The sequence below is a fragment of the Acomys minous genome (genome assembly GCF_964271855.1).
Source record: "Acomys minous genome assembly, chromosome: 16".
Taxonomy (NCBI): Eukaryota; Metazoa; Chordata; class Mammalia; order Rodentia; family Muridae; genus Acomys; species Acomys minous.
In genome coordinates, this window is record NC_140498.1 from 27,225,919 (window position 1) to 27,250,513 (window position 24,595).

A 24,595-nucleotide genomic window follows, 5' to 3' on the forward strand; every position below is an offset into this window, starting at 1 on the left:
CTATAATATTAGGCAGCGCTATGACATGTCTTCATTTGGAGAATATGATTTAATGAGTTCTCAAGTGTCAAAATGACAAGGGGTGGGTTTGGGATGACCACTCTTAATTTCTGCCTTGCTTGGATTGAGATTCACCCAGAGTAGTCAAACGCACTCTGGGTGGGCCTCTGGGGAGTTCTGAGACAGCTGGATGTGGGATCCCTACTAAGTGAGAAGTCACCCTGAATGTGGCTAACAGCATCTGAAAGGCAGGGGTCCAGATGGAACAAGTGGGCCACAGACAAAGCCTCCAGTGCAGTGTGCCCTCTCTGCCTCCTGGTGGGCATGAGGTGAGTAGATGTGTTCCTCTGTGCCCATCCACCACAGTGTCCTGCCTTACAACAGATCCAGAAACAAGGGAGTCAGCTCAGCATGGACTGAACTTCTGACACCGTGAGCCAAGGAAATTCTCTTAGTCATTAATAACAAAGAATTTGAATACCTCGCCCATCCCTTCATACAATGCAGTGCTAAAGCTATAATTCCTACTAGGGATCTCATCAAGTCCAAAGAAGTCCCATGAGTATATTTTTATACAATGTAAATGTCTTTTCAGATCTTACTTCCTCATTGCTGAAGTGACCTAAGCACAGACTTAGGTGCGTATGCAATGCCTAAGTGAACACTATTTACAATATTTTATCTTCACAAACATCCTTGTTGAAGCACACTATTTGTGAGCCCTTTGGCTTTTCCCCTCAGATTGCCAGGAACCTCGGAGTCAAACCAAATGTTCAAACATCACAAATACTCTAAATGGGATGTTATCTCTCCCCTCCCTCTCAAAGCTTTGCCTCTTCCTTAGTGTGGTGATGCTGTGACTGTACTTTTTATTGGCAGCATCTCCAACCCATTTCTGCAATCAGGTGAAGAAGGAGTAAACAAACATCTCCAGGGTAACATGGCTCCATTGCCCAGAGAGCTGTGGCTTCCTCGACTCCGAAGCACTGAATTCACTTGTCTGCCAGAGTCTGGGGATGAAGAACTAATTAGCTCTTTTCTCATTCTAAACACTAATCAGTCCCCATGAACCTCTTGGCTGTGATCCACAGCTGATAATACAGGAGGCTCTGGGCTGCCTGGGCAATTTTGCAGCTTGGCTGGGATCTACTTTCCTGGGAGAATCATAACCCTATCACTGTCTTCTCCTTGTTAGCAATCAGGATGCTGCTGCACACCGATTCATGCAGCTCCAAAACTGGACACTGATACGTAGGGACTTTGGAACGTTTTTCTGGCTCTGTGAAAGTTTGTGAAAAAAAATCCATCTTGGTGTGGGTGGACACTGGGGAAAATGATGATAAAGAGGAACACTTTGAAGGACCAAAATGTGCTCTAGGATATGACTAAAGGATGTTTTGGTAGAAAGAAACTGGGTATGGGTTTGGATAATGAATATTATAGTGAGTGTGGCAACCTGGAAACTGGGGAAAGTGAAGGTAAAATGGTTTCTCTTTATAGAAGACTCTACAGAGTCTTGAATGTACTAGCAGACACCCCAAATCTCTAATGATGGAATAGTCAGTGTGTTCTAAGGCCGTTGTTTTGAGAGCATCTCATGGGCCCAGGACTCCTGGGCCTGGTGAGGTAAACTTACCACAAGATGGATCTTCTAGCAGGTCCATGATAACTGAGTCAGCACCCTTGGTGTAGACGATGATCTCACCTGTCAGCGGGTGCCTCACCACTACTGACATTCTCTTCCGGACAGAGTCAAAGCCCAGTGTGAAGAGGAGGTCAAAGGTGAGGCAGATGCCCTGTGGCAGACGCACAGTCACCTGTTCAGGAGTCCTGGACACTAGTGTGAAACTGTAGGCTCGGGCGGCATGCACTAGGGCTGCCTCATCAGGGCTCTCAGCCTCGTAGCATAGCTCAGGTCCATCTAGGCTGAGAGCTGGGCCTTCCAGGCCCTCCTCCAGAGAAGGTCCTAAGCTGGACCCCAAGATGTCACCCTGCTCCCATACGCTGCTCCTGTAGCCACCATCAGTGGAGCAGTCTCCGCTACACACAGATGCGTCATCTTTCTCATCTGAGTCTGTGGTGGGTATGTTGGGCCCCAGACTCTCTCCTAGATCTGCGTCAGAGGGTGCAGTGGATGAAAATGATTGGCTGAGGCTCAAAAGCTTCAGCCTCTGGAAGAGTTGTTGAATCTTCTCCAAGGATGTCCCCAGAGCCTTGTTGGAGGGTGGAGTGGTAACCTGTGGTTGAATGAGGAAAGGGCAACATTACTCTAAGCATGCAAGCTGCCTTATTCAGAATATGAATAGCATTTTGCAACCAGTGGATTATCTGGGTGTTGTATAGTCATAGACAAGGCTCATGCATTCTGTGGACTCCACTCATCCAAAGATAGTGTTAGCTCAGATGTCTCCTTCCAGGCCTGACATTCTAGATATGGCCAGTGTTTATATTCCTATAGTTTCTGAGCATCCCACTCTGGTCATAGTGGAAAGAAACAAAGGAGATGACCATGAGGCACTCAAGAGCACACGTTCTCTCTGTTATTGTAGGGTAATCTGCTTTCTCTTTGTGTGAATCATCGCATTTAATCTTTCCTGACACTCGATAGGCTACCATCAGTATGGATGGGGAAACCAGGCACCCAGATGTTCAATAGATTTACCATGATAACTCAGTGTTTTGGTAATAGGACTGGGACTCCGTTCTGAGTCTGGGTCCAGTCCTTAGCTTGGAGCTGTGTGCCAGTGCCAGCCTTCTCATTAACGTGAAAACTGAAGTTGGATGCTAGCTTTCCCCAAATAGTATTTCTCAAAAATAGTTACTTGTTCAGACGTTTCCTGCCTCATATGCTACTGAAAATGTCTGATCATGAGGTGACTTTTCTGGATGGTTTGAAATTTGGGCACAGTGAGAGGAAGTTATAGTCTAGTGAATCCTGTTTACTTGGTTTTATAGCCACCAGTTGCACCAAATCATTATTATTATCAGTGACTTGTAGGGAGCTTGGCTAGGTCTGTAGATAATTGATGACCCATCTACCCTCACTAGTTTTCATCATTCAGCTCCATATAGACAAACAAGCACATTTCTGCATTATTTCCAAGGAGAGCACATAGCACACAGGATAATTAATTTTAATCTCCATATAAAAGCAGATTTAGGTATAACATGATATTATTGGGAACAATAACAGAGTCACACAGGTGGTTCTGCATATATTAACCATACCTCCTTAGTTAAGTTAGTCAAGACCTCAGAATTCATTTGTTAAATCTAAAACTATCACATACCAAGTTTCAGGGTTCTAATCAATACAGGTAAAATGTAAATAATGTATTTAGCATGGGGTCTGGCACACAGCCAAATGCTCAATAAATATTTACTCAGCATCTACCCCACAGGTGGATAGACAAAGGTTGAAAGTTGCACACACGAATGGCTGATTTGTAACTTTTCCCATTTAATTTTTAAAGAGGGAAACAGACCTAGGAAGATCACATGCCTGGTCCACGTTTCACAATGATGGACTGATGATGCCATGGCTAGCACCACAGAGTCATGTCTTTCTGATCAGGGATTTCCCCTTTCCCATTCCCTTTTGTACTTTTCTCCTTCCCCTCTCCTCCTCCCCACCATTCACAACCATCATTGGTCCTTACCCTCTTTCTGGGCTCCGTGGTTGTGGACACCATGACAGAGTTGCAAATGGTTAGGGCAAGGAAGAAGTCAGCAATGGACGCAGTGGTGGAGTGGGAAGGCTTGGCAAGTCTGGCATCTGAGGTCTCCAGCCACAGGGCAGCATCTCTCACCTTGCTCAGGAGGTTCTTATCAGGAGTCACATCTTTTTCCTGGAAGAAAAAGAAGCCCAAGTGACATCTTTTCCTGATAGGACGAGGAAGGAAGCTCCCTCCCAGCAGGCTCTTCATGTCTAGGGTAGGGATAACTCCATCTTCCTCGTTGTCTTACAGCCAGCAGATTCTTCCCTTCCACTCACTTTTCATTCAGTTTCTCACTGTTAAATCAGATCCATGGCACCATCAGTTGCCCGGTCCTGGCATCTCTCCTCATCTAGCGTCTCCTCACCATGTGTTCCCTACTCCTCTTGCTTCCAGTACAGCTTAGACCCTCTAGTCCTCAATTTCTTATTTTTGCCCCAGCTTTATTCCAATATTACTGCCATGCAGCTCTTCTCACCCATCACATAACCACGGACTATGGCATGTTCCTAAGACACCACTTTCTTCCTGCAGCTTCTGACTTCGCAAAAGATCTCCAGATCATCACTGTCGGCATCACCACATCCTCCCGCGTCTACACTCTTTCACAAGTTTTTCCAAGGTTTGCCTTCAGTAGACCCTAGAGGTCTCTGTTGCGGTCTGAACACACACACTCTCCTTCCCTGCCTCCAGTCTCATCAATAGAAGAGCCCTTTCATATGCATCAGAATCTCACCTAGAGCTTAAAGAGCACAGAAGAGCCACCTGCCCACCAATTAGTCAACTCACTGCAAACTCTTCTGAACCACAAAAGCAAGTTTTACACTGACAGTATCCATGGGTTCCAGACATATTAGGTGAATGAGGGAAGTAGGCCAAGGCATAGCTGAGTTCATTATGGGATGGACGGTGCTGTTGACCTGGCAAGCCACATTACATAGTGCTGCCAATTTTGTTTAGCAAATGCTCCAAGGCTGGTCCCTTTGCCAAGAATCCTGAGTCTTCAGGATAAAGCAGAGATGATAAGTGACCTGTTTTCTCCTCTTCCTTCTCTTTTTTTTCTGCTTCTTTTTTTTTATTTTATTTTCTGAGTTGAAACTGATCCATAGTTTTGCAATCTTTCACATTTTTGTAGAATGTTCCATTTGATCTGTCTCTCTCTGGAATATATGCTGTTTATCTTCTGTGTATTTGTTTTTTTTTTTTTCAGATCTGCTTTATTTTGCAAATTTGAGGTCCATTTACACTCAATTCACCAGTCAAAATGCCATGATTTCAAATCTATTTAAAAATATGCATCACTTACAATACACTCCAAATGTGTTAATAGCAATGACTAGCTAAAAGATTTTTACAATCTTACTTAGCACTGATAAAGACTGTCACCAACAAAGGTCCTGAGGTTTCTTCTGTGTATTTGAATATTGCACTCCTAAAAGTAGCTCACATTTATGAAGTGCTTTCTACCTCCCCAATCCCAAGCCATTAGTGGGACTCCCTCTAGACTGTCACAGGTCCATGTATATCCAGAGATGTGAGCTGACTTAGTCACTGGCTCTTAGCAAGACAGGGTGAAGACCAAATCACATATCAGATTCCTGTACAACAGGCACAGCATTGTCCTTCCTGGGGTTATAGCATAGGGGGCTCATTAGTACTTTATCTAAAGTTCTGTAGCCAGATTAGCCAATACTACCCAAACACTGGACCCAATTCTTATACTAATGCGAGCTTAGATCCCTGCAAAGTTTCATGTTCCCAGTACATCAGCCATCTCAACATATCCCTGCCATCACTATTGCAATTGTCTGGGTGCTCTTACCTCTGAATTTTAGACAAGGTAGCTCATGCCTAGAAGAGTTTATTGCCTCACCTAAGCTCTCACAATAAATTAGGGGTATCCTCAGTTGATTCTTGGTGGCTTGACTCTAGAATCCCTCTTCTCTCCTGTACCAGACAAGATCCTCCATGAGAAGGAAGTGCCCTTTGGGTCTTGGTGAGAGACACAGCTTTTTAATGTCTGCCATCCCAGATGCCTTGCACATCAAGGCACATCAAGCTTGATCTCTAAGCAGTTTGGGAGACTGTGGAAGTGTTCCTCTTCCTTAAAAATAGATTTTTTTTGGTGGGAAATGGTGCATGATTGGGATTCTAAACCTTTGAACAGACACCCAGATTCCATAAGGAAGCTCAAAGGCCATCAAATTCAGTCCTGTATTTTCCTTCAGAGAGGCAGGAAGTAAACTGTTCATGATCATGCCTTGCCTTAGGGTCAGAACCATGAAGATGATGGCTTGTCTCTGATGTGTCCCCTGGGCCAGCAGGTTGTGGACATGCAGAATGCTGAATGACTCCTTTTTAGAGTTCTTGGCTTGCCCAACACAGAGGAACTGGACTTTTCCCCTTTCATTTTTTATTTATACTTTGATTGTGTGTGCACCATGAAGTAGAGGTCAGAGAACAACGTCTGGAAGTCAGTTTTCTCCTTCTGTGGCATCTCATTGGCCCTTGACACTTCTTTATTAAAACTGGTCTTTAATACATTTTTACTTGATCAAATGACGGTGTGCACTTTACCTCCAGCTATGGATGAGCACCTCCATAGCTCCATCTTGCTTCCACAGTTTTTTTTTCCTCCCACAACAGCTTTCATTCTTTATGCACTCTCATGGATGACTGCTGCTGGTTAAGTTCCCCTGGTTGCCTCACACTGGTCTTGAGGGCAAGTTCAGGTGCTAGCTTCACCAGGAAATTCCCCAGAGGCCAGAAGAAGGATGGGACTCTCCTCTGTTGATCTTCTATAGCACACCTATACCTACCGTCCCGGCAGTAGTCACTGGTGTCCCACTTGCTCCTTCCCTAGGCTGTACATTCCTGAATCCAGGAGCCACTGCTCTATTAGGCTTTATAGCTCTACCATCTAGCTACTATACCCACCATTGAATAGATGTTAATTAATGTTGATGGGTCAGCTGACCAAATAAGTGAAAGGCTATTCTAAAGACATGCTGACAGTAACCACAGATACAGTTGACAGAATAGGGAGGAAGCGGGCCCTTCTGTTTGCTATTGGGGGACATGTCAACTGCCACAAGATCTTGGGAAAAGTCAGTTGATAAAAAGCTGGACAAACACCCCAAACTTTGCAATTATACTCTGAAAATTAATACTGTAAAAAGCCTGCCACACACATATAAACCCACAATGGGTCAACTATCCAACAAGTTCTAACAGCCACTAAAAAAGAATTGGGCTGCTCTCTACTGAATTTATACACATGTGCCTGGACATAGGAACAGTCTAGTCGCCAGCACTCTGATTCTTTTTTTTAATAGCAAAGTATAGGCTGGGGAAATGGCTCAGTGGTTAAAGCATTTTCTCTGAAAGAGTGAAGAAAGGAATTCAGATCCCTGGCACTCATGTAAATTCTTGATGGTCTTGGTAGACAGACAAGAAATCCCTAGAGTAAACTGATCAGACAGAGTAGCAGTATTAGCAATCCCAGTGTTGGACTGGCAGGCCTTACCACAATGAGTAATGTAAAAAGTGGTTAAGGATGATTTCTGACACTGACCTTGGGTCTCCACACATGCATGTGCATGCACACACAGATACATATGCATAGGCATACATGTAAACATGCACACACACATATACACACATGAAAACAGAAAAAAGTCGAAGTCCAGAAATCCTCCAGTCAATGCTTCATCATTGTGTGTGTGTGTGTGTGTATGTGTGTGTGTTCCATAGAGGCCTCTACATAGGGAGGCTCCTCTGGGAAGTCTGCATAGGCTACTGTGAGGATGTTTGCCTCTGGTAGAGGGGGAATGGAAGACCGCCCCATGTGACATTTGAACCCCTTTTGATGCCTAACTGTATGCTCATTTTAGTAAAAGGCAAAAGATTTATATGCTCTGAAGAGAAACCAGAGTATTGTATGCTGGTATTAATAGCATACAAACAGGACTTTCTGGTTGCTGGGTAACTGAAGGTTGAATTCTGCCTCAAGGTGGGGGATGTCTTTGTCCTGAGGTTATGGTCTTGATGATATTTAGTTTGGATGAAGAACCAGGAATGTACAAACATTCACCCAGATAGCACATAGATTGTTAAAGCAAGCTAGGCAAGTGTAAGGAAAATTTCTGACAGTTCTTCCCCTTCCATCTGGGTCCCTGGAGGCTAAGAGAGTCCTGCTCTGTGTGGTCAGATGACTCGTAGGAATATTCGTATGTCTGTCTGGTTATCTAACCCCACAGAGGCAGCAGGCGTATGTTGGCTGCCCTGCCAATCTGCAGGAGAGTTGGGAGTGTTTCACAGAGGAATCACTAAGAAACTGCCCTTAGGCACCTCTTTCAGTTGTGCCTACTGTATTCTCTGTGGAGGTGTCAGGGAAGGTGACATGCCCACAGAAAGGAGAAAGGAGGGAGGAGACTGGAGGCCTCCCCTCCTCCCCACCGTACAGTTCCACCCCATGGTTGGGAAGATGTTCTTTGGTTTGATGATTTTGTGATACATTGTGCAAGTGGCTCTTGGAAACAAGGACTCTGCATAAATCTTGGCTGCTTCCAGACCAGGGCAAAAAGGCACTTTATTTTCCATCTGCCAGTGCTATTAAACATTGGCTGGGGACGTGCCAGTTTCATAAGTATATTACCCACCTTAAACCCACAGTTTTATAGCAGGTAATTAGGAGATAATTACTGATCCTTCCTCGTGTCTGGTACCTAAAGAAAAAAGCAAACCCAGCTTTGGTTGTTGCTGCTACTATTGATTCTTGTTTTATTTTTGGTTTGGACCCAAGGGCCAGGGAAACCAACAGCTGGTCTCTTGAGAAGCTTGCAGAATGATGAACCCTAGGAATTTCTGAGGCAAGCTCTGACCCAGTTCCAAAGGGGAGGTAGAGAAGTGGTGGTTCTGAGGGGTGTTTATGCCAGGCCAGATGTTGGACAGGCAGGTGGAGGAAGACACCAAAATAGGTGGAATAGGGTGCACGTTAAGCAAGCCTGCTACAAATAGATAGGGGCAGGCCTCTGGAGAATTACCTGGGGCTGCCACCAAAGTCTCTAGTGTCCTCTTTTAGAACCAGACAGTGTTCAGTGCAGGATCAGAGGCCAGTGGGTACCTTTAAATTTCTTTCTTTCTTTCTTTCTTTCTTTCTTTCTTTCTTTCTTTCTTTCTTTCTTTCTATTTTATGTGTATAAATGTCTTGCCTGTATGTTTGTATGTATGTATGTATGTATGTATGTATGTACATATATATGTACATATATATGTATGTATCACTTGTGTGTTGTGCCCACAATGATCAGAGGCCATTTGATCTCCTGAAGTAGGTAGGAGTCACAGAAGGTTGCAAGTCATCATATGGATGCTGTGAGCTGAACCTGGGTCCTTGACAAGGGCAGCAAGTGCTCTTAACCATGGAGTCATCTTTCCAGCTCCAGTGAGCATCTTTAGAGACAGCACAAACCTCTTCTTTAGCCAAAGCTTCAGGTGCTTGTCTGAGTCACATGTGTACTGTTTTATTCGGGGATGTTAATGGTCTATCTCAGTCTTGCCTGCCCCTAGATTGACTAGAAATGAAATTGTAATGTTCACATCTCTAGAGAACGTGTATCAGAATCTTAGGGGAGAAAGGTCATATTTTATAAACATGTAATTTTTAATACATGATGGCAAATAAGAAAACAACTTTTATTTAGAAAGGTCACTTCAAATGTGTACTAGTTGTCTGTCTTTTTAGAATATATGAGGAACCAGAATTGTCCGTAGTTTAATGAAGTGTGTGGCTATGATTCCAGTTCCTTCAACTTGCTGGGTGTTAAATAAAGTCATTTGTGGTGGAACTGAGATGGTACCCCGGGGCTGGGGATGCAAGTGTGCCTGATTTGTAACTAGAAGGGCTCTTGAGGTCAGCACAAACATGTTATTTGATTTTGGGAACATCCTGATAAGAATTTTACGTATTTTCAAGTGATTAAAAAAGGGATAAAAAGAGGTTTATCGCATTACGTATTAGCAAGCCAACAGCATAGCTACAAGCCTATTTTTTTTCAGACTTGTAGTCCATCCCTTTATTGAACAAATACCCAAAGGTGGTGTTTTACGTGTGTGTGTGTGTGTGTGTGTGTGTGTGTGTGTGTGTGTGTGTGTGTGTGTTTTGGCAGAGATTAAAATTGCAATGGAAATTGACTTAAAATCTTTTTCTAATAATGGCATGATGGCACACCCAAGCTCATTGGAGTCTCTGCTTTGAGATGGCTGTGGCTCCTTTGACATTTCCTTTCTATTGTCTTGAAAAAGTTATTTTATTTTTATTTATGTATATATGCAGACTTCAGGTGCCCACAGAGGTTAGAAGAAGTGTCAGATCTGTATGTACAAGTAGCTTGTTGTCTGTGCTGAGGAGAGAACTCTGGTCCTCTGTATGAGCAGCCACACACTTAACTGCTTGACCACCTGTCCAGGCGCACCTATCGCCTTTTATAGAATTTGTGATGCTGTGTGCGTATGTGCAAATGAAGGAGTGGAGCAGGGGTCAGAAGGCTTTGGCCTTGACCTCCAAGGACTGTTGTGCAACTTGGGGGAATAAATTCAGAGTCCTCATTGGTTACCTGGATGTTTATAGCAATGACTTTGGAGGAATCAAATATGAAAAGACAAAAGTCAGACCAAAGTTGAGCTCTTACACTGAGCAAAGGAGAGAAAGGAGCTAGGCCCTTGGGATATAGATATTCCTCACTTCCCAACTCTTGAAAATTCCTCGTGGATTATTGCTAATATGTTTCCTCTCACCTTTTTTCAAGTGCACAAAGCCTAAAAGGCAGAAACCTTTTGTCTTTCTAGTTTATGAAAAGCACAGACATGGCAAATACTTGTTTCTTTTAGTGGCATAATTGGAAAAACATGCATAATGAGGAGGCTGCTGGCTCTCAGCTGTGCTAATGACAAATGGACGAGGGAGGGGTTCCAGGGAACTGAGGCCTGTGCCAGCCTACGTGGTATGGATTCCTTAACTCAAGCCAATTATTGCCATGAGGAAACTCTGTTATTAGTATGGGGAGTGTTTCTAATTCCATTTTCAGAACAAGAGAAATTAATATTTAAGATTAAAAACTCCCAACTTACAAACACTGAACATTTGGAACCAACAAGAACCGCACATGCCGACAGAACACTACATATTCCAAATGGGACTTAGAGGGGCCATTCTGAGAGCTCTTCAGTCTTTAAATGTCTTTTTAAAAAATTAATTACAGGGGCTGGAGAGATGGCTCAGTGGTTAAGAGCGCCACCTGCACTTCCAAAGGTCCTGAGTTCAATTCCCAGCAACCACATGGTGGCTCACAACCATCTGTAATGTGATCTGATGCCCTCTTCTGGCCTGCAGGTGTACATGCAGGTGGAGCACCGTGTGTGTATAATGAACAAACAAATAAATAAATCTTAAAAAAATTAATTACAGGGCTGGAGAGATGGCTCAGCGGTTAACAGCACTGACTGCTCTTCCAGAGGTCCTGAGTTCAATTCCCAGCAACCACATGGAGGCTCACAACCATCTATAATGTGATCTGATGCATACTGTATACATAATAAATAAATCTTAAAAAAAATTAATTACAGGGTTTCATGTAGCCCAGGCTGGCCTCCAACTCACCATGTAGCAAGTGATGGGATTATAGGTGTGTAGCACCTTGGTTCATGAGGTGGTGCTGGGAGGGAACACAGGTCTCAGGCATGCTAGGAAATCACTCTTCCAACTAAGAAACACAGTCAACCCCAAGTCTCTTTACAAAGTAATCATGGGTTATGGAGGCTCTGCTGTATCCTAGAACCTTCTGTTTCCTTCCTGACATGCTTTGGTTGTGACTCAATGAATACCGGCAAGGACTTACTATTGAGCTGCTGAAGGCCACAGGAGGCTGTGAAGTTTCCCAGAGCCCCACAGACCGTTGTCGCGAGTGCCTCTGGATAGGGACCCGGGCACTCTGGCTCCTCCTCAGAGGCTGGACACCTCCTTGGCTTCTCATTGTTGCTGCGCCCTGGGCCCATCTAGGTGGGAAGGACAGACATTGGTATTGGGTCCACTCCTCACCATCTGAGTCCAGCTCCTTTGGCGTCTCCAGTCTCTTGGCTGCAAGAAAGAAATCTTGTCAGGTCCTGGTTGAGTTAGGCTTGGGGGATGCTAGGCTTTCGGGCTTGGGATAGGGCTCAGGAATGGTCCATAGAAAACTGTAGCTGGGCTACTAAGGCTGTGTGACCTTGTGCTTTGAATCCAATTCAGGATCATTTTGAAGATTTAGTAACATAATATGTGACAATGACCAGCCAAGCTGGGTGCCTGTAGTAGTAGCTCTTATATTATTAAAAAGAAACAAGATGCTCTCAAGTAACTGATGAGTGATTGCCATAGCAACAGGGACAGGACTATCTAAAATGTCTCGTCCTCTCTCGTTATCATGTGTGTGTGCGTGCATGTGCATGTACTAACTCAGTTCCATAGGCTACTTTCAGACCATGAAAAGGAATAGTCCAGACATTTTACAACCTCCTATTGTAAACTAAAACACTGAGTGGAGGAAATCTAAGGCATCTGTTAAAATGGAAGGTATTGTCTAAGTGTGCCAACTTTAACCCCGTGCCTAGATCTAGACCTGTCCTGACACACCAGGTAATGGTGCAGGAGAAAATTCTAAGCCTCGCTTCATGACTGATACACAATTAGGATACATTTCACCTTAGCTCATCTTTGATATGAGGGGTGAAGCAACTTGGCAATATGCCACAGAACCTCTGTATGCGGTGGCGGTGGTGTCGTCAGGATAGTGTCCTTGTCCTCCTGTTCTCTTAACAGAGAAGGGTACCTGCAGGGCCCTCATACCATTTTCTTGGTGACAATATTCACTGCCCACAATGGTGCAACGGCGGAACACCATCTTGTTTTCTGTCAGGGTCCCCGTCTTGTCAGAGAAGATGTACTGGATCTGGCCCAGGTCCTCTGTAATATTGAGGGCTCGACATTGAATGGACAAATCGGCTTCTTCATCATAAAGGTCAAGGTCGTTATGAAGGAGGAACACCTGCCCAAGCTTTACAAGCTCGATGGACACATACAAGGAAATCGGGATCAACACCTGAGGGAAGATGGAGTCACAGTGTGTCAGAAACTGGCTTGGCCCCTGCTCCCAGAGCTTCACTAGTGGCAGCAAAGGCATTTGACAGAAAGGTAAGGACAGCTGACTGCCTGAATTTTCCTGGGAAATTAGAAGTCAGTGACTTCAGGTCTCCCCCCTTGGAATTCTCGGGAGAAATGAAACTGTGGTGCCTGGGGTGGGTCAGGTGCTTATCGCTGGTTGTTTACAACAGAATGATGAAGAACTCATATTCTAGTGATAGTATATAGAAAAATCAACATATATAATGTGGGCCTCATGAAATAGAAGAAAGGAAATCAGAGGACAGAGTCATAGACTGGATGGACTCTTTCATATGCATGACCTTTGGGTAGAAATTGAAGAGACAAGGGTGTGAGAAGAGTTCTGGGCAGTGGGAGGAGCTTGGTTGTTTGGGGTGGGTGGGAGTGTGTAGACATCACACAAGAAAGATGGAGGAAGATATCTGCAGGAGATGAGATGGGGCCAAGGTCCGGATCATTTATTTGGAGCCTTGTTGGCTTCCATAAGGACTTTGGATTTTTTACTCTGAGTAGACATGAATTACCAGCAGATTCTGTGCTGAGAAGTGATGTGTGTTAATTTCCTTTTAAGAAGGATCAAACTACTACAATGAATGGATGGTTGAAAATGATTCATCAGTCAGGAACAAGGTTCTATAAGACATTAACTATAGGCGAGACTTCACAAAACAAAACGACATCTTCTCATTTTCCATCAGCTGCCTTTTCTTATAGAATCCAAATATTTAAAGAAAATCATCTTCTCATCTCTTACTGCATATTTTATAGCCATTGACTATGTTTTTCTCATTTACTTTGCTCTCTGTTGTCAAATGCTAGAACACTAGCTTCTGAATTTTTTCTATCTCCAATGCTTGGGGATGGAGAATCCTGGGTAGCTTCCTGTACTATTTGATCTTCCTTTGGTCTTGGTTTTTAGTATCTTTCCTGTTCTGTGTCTGGCAAAAAGACATATAAATAGGTGACTGTTACTGTCTCACTCTCTAAGTCTTCTACAGCTATCTCAAGGGTTGTCCTGACAGTACCTTCAATGTGAACACTTGACAGATGCACCCAAAAGCAATAACAGTTTTTTCATCTTGTCCTCCTTTCTGATGATAACACTTATTTTTCTTTATTTTGCAAAGCTGTAGAGGTTAGAGAGCTCTTACCTGGAGCAGGATGATCATGGTGAGGAACATATAGAAGCCTCCAAGGGCAAGAGAAAGGAAGTTCCCATCAGCATCTGGCACATCGAAGGGAGGATGCTCTTCAAAGGTACCATTCCAGAGACTATGGCCTGAGAAGAAGCAAAACTAGGCATGAAACAAAATCTCTACTTAGTTCTTAAGTTGCCCAGGTACCCATGACCTACCTATTCCTGGACATGGATGGGCATTTGAAGAGCCCATTCTTTTCTCTTCAATTTTTTCATTTATTTATTAATCTCTTTACAGCCTGATCCCAGCCCCTCCTCTTCCTTTCCTCCAAGTCCTCCCCATCACACACCCTCTTTCCCATCCCCTTTCTCCTTTTTCTCAGAGAAGGGGAGGTCCCCAAGGTGTATCAACCTACCCAGGCACTTCAAGTTAGCACTACAAACAGAACTAAGTGCATTCTCTCCCAGTGTGGCCAAACAAGTCAGCCCAGCTAGAGGGAAGGGATCCAAAGGCAGGAAATAGAGTCAGAGACAGCTCCTACTCTAATTGTGAGAGGACCCACATGATGACCATCCTGTAGATCTGCTACATATATTTAGGGGGTCTACATCCAGTCCATGCAAGCTCTTTGGTTGGTGATTCGGTCTCGGTGAGCCCCCATGGGCCCAGAGTAGTTGACTCTGTACATCTTGTGGTGTCCTTGACCCCTCAGACGTCCTCCCACTCTTCCACAGAATGCACTGAGAAGAGACCATTCCCATTCCACATGACACTGTGCTATCACCTTCTGCTCCCTCTCTTTTCCTTAAACCCTGACAGTGATCCTTCATGTATCACATAGGGTTGGAAAGATAATGGTATATGTACTTTTCAGCCATCTTATAAGAAGTGTGCGGCTGGGTGGTCTTGACACATCTGTCCTTCAGTTTTCCTTCTCCTATCTACACATTTCTTCATCCGTTCATTGACCTGATCACCCATTTCTTCCCAATCTATATACAATAATTATTAATTGTATCAGGCTTGGTTTTTGTTCTTGAGTAATCCCACTAGCCAAAGGACAGTAACCTTAAAGATGCATGAGGGTGGGCGTGTTAGAGCATGGAGTGTCTTGAGAGTTCGCAGAACTCACACTGTATACACTCTGAACCCTATTTCCTTATTTGCTAAAGGGGTGACCCATTATCACCCATTATCACAGGATTATGCAAGATGAGCTATACGCAGCACCTGCAACAGATCTATCTGAACTTGAATGTCCTTGCCTGTTAATTAGTAATAGCTATCCTATGGCGCTATTGTGAAACTGGAATAACCCACTGTGTGGAATTTCATGCGGGCTAGTTTTCTGTCAGGAACAAGGAAAAAGGAACCTCAACTGAGAAAATTTCCCTACCAGATTAACCTATGGACAAATATGTAGTACATTTTCTTGATTGATGATTGATGTCGGGAGGGCCAGTTCACTGAGATGATACCATGCCTGCGCAGGTGACTCTGGACGGTATAAGAAAGGCTGAGCTAGCCATGAGGAAGAAGGCAGTGAGCAGCACTCCTCCATGGCTGGCTTCTGCTTCAGCCTCCACCTCTAGGTTTCTGCCCTGATGTCCCGCAATATTGGACTGTGATGTGAAATAAATTCTAACTAAAACAAATGCTCTCACTTTCAGGGCATGGACTATTGAACATATTTCATATAGAGAATATGTCATCCTGCCCAAAGCACCCTTCTCCCCTGAGGCTGGGACAAATTCCTCATAGTCACTTCAGAAGAAAGGAGAATTGCAGACGTGACATAATTTAATGGTGAGAGCATAGGCATAGAACATGCACAGAGAAAGTAAAGTCAGAGTAGCTGTAAAGTAAAACAGGAGGCCTTGGGGGTCTTGGAGCCTGGGTAAGTGTGTGTGTGTGTGTATGCAGGAGGGCATTATGGTCAAAGCAAGAAGACATATCTTGTTATAAGAACAAAGAGAACATTTGGTAAAGAACCGTGGATGATAGTTGTCATTGGAGAACTTTCTCTTCCTCAAGGGTTATGCTTTAATGAGGGGACAAAGAGTCTGTTTCACAAAGTTGCTTTTTGTAATAGAATCATTTCCCTCCCTTTCTACTGATGTTCTCCCTTTATCGTTTTAGAGAGCTTGAAAAGCTGGTTCTGGGTGGCTTGTGCCTTATCTCTGTGTGGCCATGTAATCATTAACTTTTCGCCCCCTGCATAGTGACCTCAAATGTTCTTCCAGTTCTGGTGTGCCTGAAAAATCTATGCAGTACAGAGGCGTACTTCCTGTGGCCATGTGGGCAAGGGAGTGAGTGGCTGTGTCCTTGCTATGGTTTCCCCTGTCTTCCTCTGCTGCCTTTCCATCTGTGAGCCACCCACTCAGGCACAGCTGTTAGGCTCACCTGGGAGGTGCATTAAGTAAACAATCCTGGTCTCCTTGAGATGAGCCCCAGCGCCCCACTAATCTGACACACTAGATCTCTGTCTGTCTCTGTCTCTGTCTCTGTCTCTGTCTCTGTCTCTGTCTGTCATTCTCTCTCTCTGTCTGTCTCTGTCTCTCTGTCTCTCTGTCTCTGTCCCTGTCTCTGTCTCTCTGCCTTTTAGACATCGTCTTTTTAAATACAGTTATGGTTAACATTTCAGAGTAAGGCTGGTAGCAAACACCATTGCCCCTCCATGAGTTGGAGTCATTAGACATGTCTGAGCTCATCATTTTCCTCTTGATCTTCTCTGATTCACTGGGGTCTCCTTTCACATTTTTGTGAAGCATGGAGGACCCTTTCTTGTCTCCCTCCACCCTGAATATCAACTTACATGCATTTAGTTCACTCCCTTATCCACTAGATAGCCAACTGCTGTCTGTCTACAGTCACTTTTTCTTCCCACCTTTGTGCCCTCAAGTGCTGCTGATGTGGCCAAGTACAGCCACTCCCCAGAGTTCCTGGCCTCACTGTGCTCCTGAACTTGTGTCTGCCACCTGTTTCCTGCAGCCAAATGCCTACCTCACTCCTAAATGAGGTAGAGCAGGTACCTTTCCAAGAAAGTCTCCCCTCATTGGTGTTTCCACAGTGCCGATGAGAGGCAAAATAACACATCATCCCTAACAAGATACATCCTCACTGCTAGGTCCTGGGAAGAGGCTGTCTTATGAGGCAAAAAGGAATTTGCAGATGTGAGTAACTAATGAAATCCTGGATTCTCCTGGCAGGTTCAAGAACATAAATACAAATGTGCTTATAAAAGGAGATACCATAGGCAAGGCTGGGGAGATAGGGGCAGAGTCCAGTGCTGCTAGTGAAATGAACAAAGGCATGCAGGAAGCTTCTAGAAACTGACAAAAACAAACAAACAAACAAACAAACAAACAAATAAACAAAAAACAGAACTGGGTACCCCCCTCAGCGTCTTCAGAAGGAATCAGAATTGCTTAAATCATGACTTTAAACCAGTACAATTGGACTTCTAATGATTAGGGAAGAAGCAAAGAGAATGTGTGCTGTTTTGAATCATTCAGTATGAGTTAATTTCACTGCATCAACAGGCAACTAATGCAGTACCCACATGCAGTCTCCCATTGAGTAGGACAGGCTAAGCCCTTGATTCTGTTCTTATTTAACACCTCCTGGGCAGACTGTGGGCTTCCCAAGAATCAGTCCTGTGAGTCACCCATCTTGCTGTCCTTCCATGCTATCTTTCTCAACCCATCAATGATTGACAGTACTGCTAATATTGAAGGATGCATGAACTTTCAGGGGATTTTCATCAGTACCTCAGTAAAACATCAATGAAGGTTTGAATTTTTCTTTCTGGGAAAGAAATTAAAGCTCGGAATTATGGTGACTGGCTCAAAGGAACAGATTTTTTTACATTGCTTTTTGCAGAACATCCCATACCTACAGCTCCAATGAGGCACATGAGGAAGAGGAGACCGATGCAGAAGAAGATATCTGTGTTGATGCGCCGCTCAATTTTGCTGCGTTTGTAGCGGGGGCCACTATTGTTCAGCATGGCTTTTGTCTCATGGCCTTTGAGAGAAAATTGGGAAAATTAGTTTCTTGGCTCCCACAGAAGCTTTTGGTAAAAGCAAGGTGTCATTTGCTAAGTCCTGCTTCAGGGAGTCTGCTCAGAACACATGGTAGAGGCCACGCATAGTCAGCAGGACTCACTCATTGGGCATCATCTACATGCAGGCACCGTGGCGGACAGTACCAGAACTCCAGTGCCACAGGATGTACACTGCATCACTCTAAAGAGAGCCCCTCGTTTTCAGATGCCACACACTTGCATGGTTAGTGTGACAGGGCTGTCTTAAGAAAGGGATCCTTCCCTAATTTGCATAGAGTATGATCTCCTGCCTCTTTTAGGCCAATGATGGGATAGAATGATAAACAGGTGGCTCTTAGCAGCATAAATAAGATCCATATAGCTGTTACCAAACTCCATGAGATAAAGGATAGATAACAGTAAACAAAGGCTAAGGCAGACACAAGATGGCAGTTAGACAGAGTGAGCAGCAGGAGCTTCTCAGAGAAAGTGACACTTAAGAGTGAAAGACGAGTTAGGGAAGGAAGTATTAGATGGAAAGAAATGCACATACAAAGGTCCTGCAGTGGGATGAGCTTGGGCCTACTCGTTTCCCTGTTTGTTTCTTTGTTGTCTAAGGTGCTGAGGTTTCATGTGGAAGAGCGGTAGAGCCAAAAGCTGTCACCCTAGTAGTCACAGCTATATTTCCAGGTAGTGCTACCGAGGTAGCTGCCTTGAAGATATTTAAAATAGCAACAGTGGGAGCGATGGAGCTCAGATAGTTAAATTAGATTGGAATTGCTACAGTTGTGAGGGGGCTCTGACAGTGTGAAGGGCACTGGCTGCTGCACTCATCTCCCACTACCTGCCTCAGGCTCACCTCGCAGGGGTTCTTATCCTCTGAGACCACTCCATTCCTTAGGCAGGAAGTGGGGTCAAGGGCAAGGCAGTTAGACAGGGTGCTGGAGATGGGACTCGGCTCTGTTCACACTTGACCTTGGCTTACAAGGAGTTCATCCCAGAAGATGTGGGGCTGTAGGCAAATGGATTCTGCACTTGACTTTCTCATTTGCAAAATGGGATAGTCATTGTGTGTGTGTGTGTGTGTGTGTGTGTGTATGTGTGTGTGTGTGTGTGTGTGTGTGTGTGTGTGTGTGTGTAATTAACCTACACTAAGAGTCAACTGAGCTCCAGGTAAGTAGGAGGGGCTGAATAAATGTTCACCATGAGAAGCACATACCTCCACACTAGAGCCTATTCTTTTGGAGAACTCTACTCTCTCTGGCTCCCTGTGACAAGGGGATTGCCCCATGGTGATATGACACAGGCAAGAGGGTCCTAACCAGAGCTGAGCCAACACCTGTGTCAAGTCCTTATAGCCCTCCCACCCCACCCTGTCACACACTGTGAGCTAAAATGAAACTTCTTTTCTTGAAAGCTAATCCTGTCTCAGTTTTTGTAGTATAGTAATGAAAATGTCTCCACAGCTAGAGACGTACCAAAGGAAATATTAAGATCATAACTGAAGAAAGCCCAGCAACTGGAGTCCATCAGCTTTCCCTTCACTAGATACAGCACTAGGTGACTGACTGGGATAGGCCATTTGAGTGTCAGGAATCTATAAGGAAGATATCAATGCTCTTTCTAGTATACAAGTAGGAAAACAGAGATATGAAAGGAGAATCTATCCCTTTGTGGGGTTATTCTGAAGATCTGCCTGTGCTCATGTCCCCACACCATCATGGGTGATGAACTGAGCCCTTCTCCCTATCTGGTGCGATGCATGGTATTGGCTCAGCATCTCATTATGTCACCTGTGGGCTGAGTGAGCTCCTGTGGCTCCTAGCCTCTGCATGCTTAGCTGAGAAATAGGAAGTCTCATGGCTTTGCCACTGGGGAACCCTCTGAGTTTCCATTGTCTGAAGATGAGTTGGGAGGAGAGGCTGGAGAGGGCAGTGTTAAGACAGGTTGTATAAAAGAAACCGTAGAGACAACGACCTGCGTAGATGACAATGCCAGCTGCCACCTCGGTGTTTCGGATGGTACAGCCCCGGAGCAGAAGACTCTCACTGCCAAAGCCAGTCCTGGTCTGGTCAGGATGCTCCCTGGGAACAAGGAGTGAAAGTCAGAGCTGTTTTCTGCTGGTTTCCTTATGTGGACTCTGGTCAGTATAACAGAACTAGAAGCTGTGAGTGAAAATGGCCCATTTCCCCCTTCTCTCAGAGCTACTGATGCTCTTGGGAATCCTGTCTTTGCATCCAGATGAATCTCACCATTGCTCCTGGGAGGCTGGGTGAGGCTGGACCATCAGAAGGGACTATTGTTCCTTCCGAGGAATCCCTCATTTACTCACACCAAAGGCAGGGCTTTGCTGAAAAAAAAATCCCACATTTTAATTCTTCCCCTCAAATTGGTTGCAGGGATAAAGTGAGGAGAATGGGCTTCTGGACTTTCAAGGTCTGGTGCTTGTGTCTCCCTCGGATGGTGTTCACATCCCCACACCTCCCAACTTAGCTGCTGGGGACCAGAACCACACTAGGTTGAGCATCTTGGTCCATAGAAGATACCAGCTCTTCCTGCCTTTTTTACATTATGATGTAGATATATGAAGTAAAATAAATCAAGAGGGGGTGGGCTACAGTCCTCTCACATCTGGGTTACCTCACTCACTGAGCCTCTCTTCCTCATGCATTTCCTCTTTTGCTCAGTCCCTCATAAAGTACACAGGCTTCTGAGGAGGAGGACATAGTGACTCTGTCTAACTACCGGAGAAAAAAACCATTTTATTCAGATTACATCTCACTTGTATCTTCCCATTCTCTCCCACTTCTTTCACCCTATTCCCTTCCCCTAGACCTCTGACAGAAGGGGACCTCCTCCCCCAGAGCCTATCAGGTCTCATCCAGACAGGAGGCAGATTCTTAAAGAGGAAGCAAAGTCTTTCTTTCTCCAACTTCAGGATGTTTTTCAGCTTTTCCACTTCATGTCAGAGACTTGAGCCAGAATGACTCCACCCGTTCCTCACCTTCAGCATGGCATTCTAACCTGATTCGTTTTCCCTGGGATTTCAGCAGGGTTAAAGTAACATTCTTCAGCCACTGGGGGTCTGCCAGAAAGCAGCGATCTTAACACTGAATCTCTTCTCCCTGCGGTCCATTGATATTTCTTTTTCCTATGTGCAGCTGTGACTTTTTCTAAGTGTCAATTAAGCTGAAGGCAGTTTATAAGCCAGGTCGTGCTATCATATTTACTTTAGAGGAAGGAAAACGGAGGCAAATTCACAGATCTAGTAAGTGGCAGAATGTATCTTTGATTCTAAAATACCTTGCCCTTTCACGCTGTGCATACTCAATATGCCCATTGATTGATCAGATGATTGCCTTTTTCATTCACTGGCTTACATTTTTTTTTCATACACTATATCAGAATTACAATCTTTTCCCTTCCCACTGCTTCCAGAGCCTCGTTACCACCATTCATATACCTTCATGTTAGTCCTCTTTTTCAAAGAAAACAAAAAACCAAAAATCAAAAACAAATACCACAGACAAAAAATACCAAACCAAATCAAGAAGAACACACACAAAAAAACCCTGGTCTCCATCTTGCCTTGGCTAACTGCTCCTGAGCATAGGGCTCGCCCTGAAGGGGAGTTGATAGACTCAGTGTCACTCCACTGAAGAAAACGGATTTTAACCTCTCCCAGTAGGTATCAATTGCAAAGGGCTTGTGGTTTGTAGGTGGCACTGTCTGCTCCTTTCCCCTGCTCCACGATAGGATTTTTATCAGGTTTGAACTTGTAGGTCTCTGCATACTGTCACCGTCTCTGTGACTCCATATGTACATTGGATTTTTCCTTGGAGTTATCCATATGTTGGCTCTTAAAATCTTTATGCCTTTTCTTTCAGATAGATCCCCGAGCCTTGGTGGGAAGGTCTGATAAAGACATCTCATTTGAGGCTGAATGTGCCAAAGTCTCTCTCTGCACACTGTCCAGTTGTGGGACTCTGCTAATTACCATCACCTGCAAGAAGAAACTTCTCTGATAAGGATCGACTTATCCTCTGTCAGATGTATAATTGATAAAGATTGTCCTTTTTGATACAGAGTCTTACTGTGTAGCCCAAACTGGTTTTGAACTATGATCCTCCTTTCTTAACCTCACAAGTACCGAGATTACAGGTATATGCCACTGTGTCCAACTTCAATAACCTTTTAAATGTTAATAATTCCTATTTTAATTATAAACTATGTTCACTTGCATGGTTATATTTGATTCTACATAGCTCTGGAAGGTTAGCAGGGTCCCTTTATAGAGCTAAAGCTTACAGAGGCTAAGATTTTTTTCAAGGCCATACACCTAGTATATTAGACACCTTAGGATTCTGGATTGCAGGTGCCAGACTGTTAGCAACTTACAATGTATGACAGCCTGAGGTAACAGCACAGGGGAGAGCTAGCTTCTCTTACCTGCACTGCCCATTTTGAGTAAATGGGGAAAAGGCTGTCTCATGGCTGCTGTTTCATTGAGCACCCTTTGTGAACAGAGATCTTTATGGTCAATATGCAGCATTTGTGTCTTGGCATTAACACCTGGGCAGAACAGTTTTTTATTGTGGGATTGTCTTGTATATTGTATGGTGTTGGGTGGTACCCTGGTCTCTATCTACAAAAGGCCAGTGGCACAGCTTCCTAGCTGTGACAATAAATATTGCCTCCAGACATTGCCAAATGACTCCTGATTAAGAAGACTATTGTCTCAGACTGAGAACTTCGATCCTACAGAGCCATTTGTTTAATTAATTATTTATTGAGACAACATCTCTTGCAGCCAAGACTGATCTTAACCTTGTTATGTAGCTGAGGATGACTTTGTAGTTCTGATCCTTCTGTCTCCATCTTCTAAGTGCAGGAATTTCATGTATATGTCACTACCCCCAGTTTATATGGTTATGGGGTTTGAACTCAGGACCTGGTATATGCTAGGCAAAGACTCTACTAATTGAACTACTCCCCAGCCCAGATGGTGCCTTTTAAAATCTCAAGCACATAATCTTCAAGTAGACTATAAGAGGCTGTTCATCTAGCCAATCTGTGTGACCATGGGGGATTCCTGACTTTAGGAGACCCATAGAGGCTTCTGGAAAACAGACTTAGACATTTGGTTTATGGGTGCTGGACCTAAACATCTTCTCCTTGTCTGACATAGGTGGGGATGGCGGCCCAGATGGTAGAATCTTCAACAGTCTTTGGGTTGACCATGGGCTGGCTAGTTGGACTTCCAAGGTTTCTCTTCAAGGCCAGGAGACAGGGGAAGACAGGCGTCTTGGAGCAGCAGCCAGAAAGAAGTACCAAGATGAGTGGAGGTGGGGCAGAGCTGTCTGAGGTCTGTGTAAGGTAGGCAGGCCTGAGCCCAGATTGACAGACTACCGTTAGCAAGCATGAATTTGATGGAGAAAAGAGTCATCGGGAAAACCAGGCCGTGAAGCTGGTCTGTAGAAGAATGGAAAGGATGGCTCAAGGCGCAGTGACTTGAACCAACCAAATCCAGCAGTTCAGGCATGAGGGGCCTTATGCTTGCCAGAGACAATGAACAGCTTCTTCATTGACAGACGCACACAAAGCACTCTTGCTCAGTTTATATCCTTCTGCCCCTATCTTCATCCATCCTTACTGTGTATTGGATAAGTAAATAGCATCAAGGCTATTGTATGCATTTTTTGTATTCTTCTTTTCCCCCCCCTCTCGAATTCTTCTTTGTGATGTCACACATGGGCTGAGGACATGTCTGGGGAAGAAGCATCTCAGTGGACTGGAACCATGTTGGCCCAACACAGCTCAACTATGTGAAGCAGGGCAACTGAAAACACGTCAGTTTTGGGATGTTTGGTACCTGCTGTGAAAATTTGGGTGAATTCAAAAGTCTAAAGTGTAAGATTCCCCATCTGAAACATAGAGACCATGGTCCCTACTTCCTTGAGTGGCTATAAAGACCACGTAAGATAATATCCTACAGAAGTGCCCTGAGAGCTGCTATAGCACTGGACAAGGCTAGATATCTACTCACGCCTATGCTGTGACCCTTACTGTATTTACTCACAGCAAATAGATCAGCTGTCTGATGTGGGCCAGAGCTATAGTAAAATTCTAAGTCTGAATCAACATCAAAGAGTAACAATAATTCTAACGTAAACATCTATGATTAACCGGGCATTTATTTATTTATTTTTTTGCCCAGTTTTGCTAATCTGAGCTCTGCAGATGAGAGACAGTTTCATTCTTAGGGAAGAGAAGTCCTGCAGTACAGGTATTATAAATTTTACTCTGCAAAGATGGCAACCAAGAAACAGATAGGTAAGTAAATTGATTCAGTTCACCCAGCTTATTGTTGGGAGAACTACAACATAAGGCCAGGTCCATAAAACGTGAACGTCTTTAAACCTCAGGATCCAGACCCTGGACTGTCTGGCCATTTCAAGGAAATACCATCTCCCAGCACAGAGGAGATATTTCCTAA

At 44.3% G+C, this 24,595-nt stretch overlaps 1 protein-coding gene across 10 annotated transcripts in view; it reads right to left on the minus strand.

Moving 5' to 3' along the window:
• The window catches only part of ATP10B (ATPase phospholipid transporting 10B (putative)), a 287,746-nt gene that overhangs the window by 38,429 nt on the left and 224,722 nt on the right, over nucleotides 1–24,595 (minus strand). For all 10 annotated transcript variants that reach the window (XM_084762456.1, XM_084762451.1, XM_084762452.1 and 7 more), the window contains 7 exons: nucleotides 20,077–20,183; nucleotides 17,949–18,080; nucleotides 14,067–14,194; nucleotides 12,601–12,853; nucleotides 11,615–11,853; nucleotides 3,660–3,848; nucleotides 1,637–2,237 (listed from right to left, as the gene is read on the minus strand). In XM_084762456.1, coding sequence (XP_084618582.1) covers nucleotides 1,637–2,237; nucleotides 3,660–3,848; nucleotides 11,615–11,853; nucleotides 12,601–12,853; nucleotides 14,067–14,194; nucleotides 17,949–18,080; nucleotides 20,077–20,183 — 1,649 coding nt within the window. The remainder of the gene's footprint in view (nucleotides 1–1,636; nucleotides 2,238–3,659; nucleotides 3,849–11,614; nucleotides 11,854–12,600; nucleotides 12,854–14,066; nucleotides 14,195–17,948; nucleotides 18,081–20,076; nucleotides 20,184–24,595) is intronic.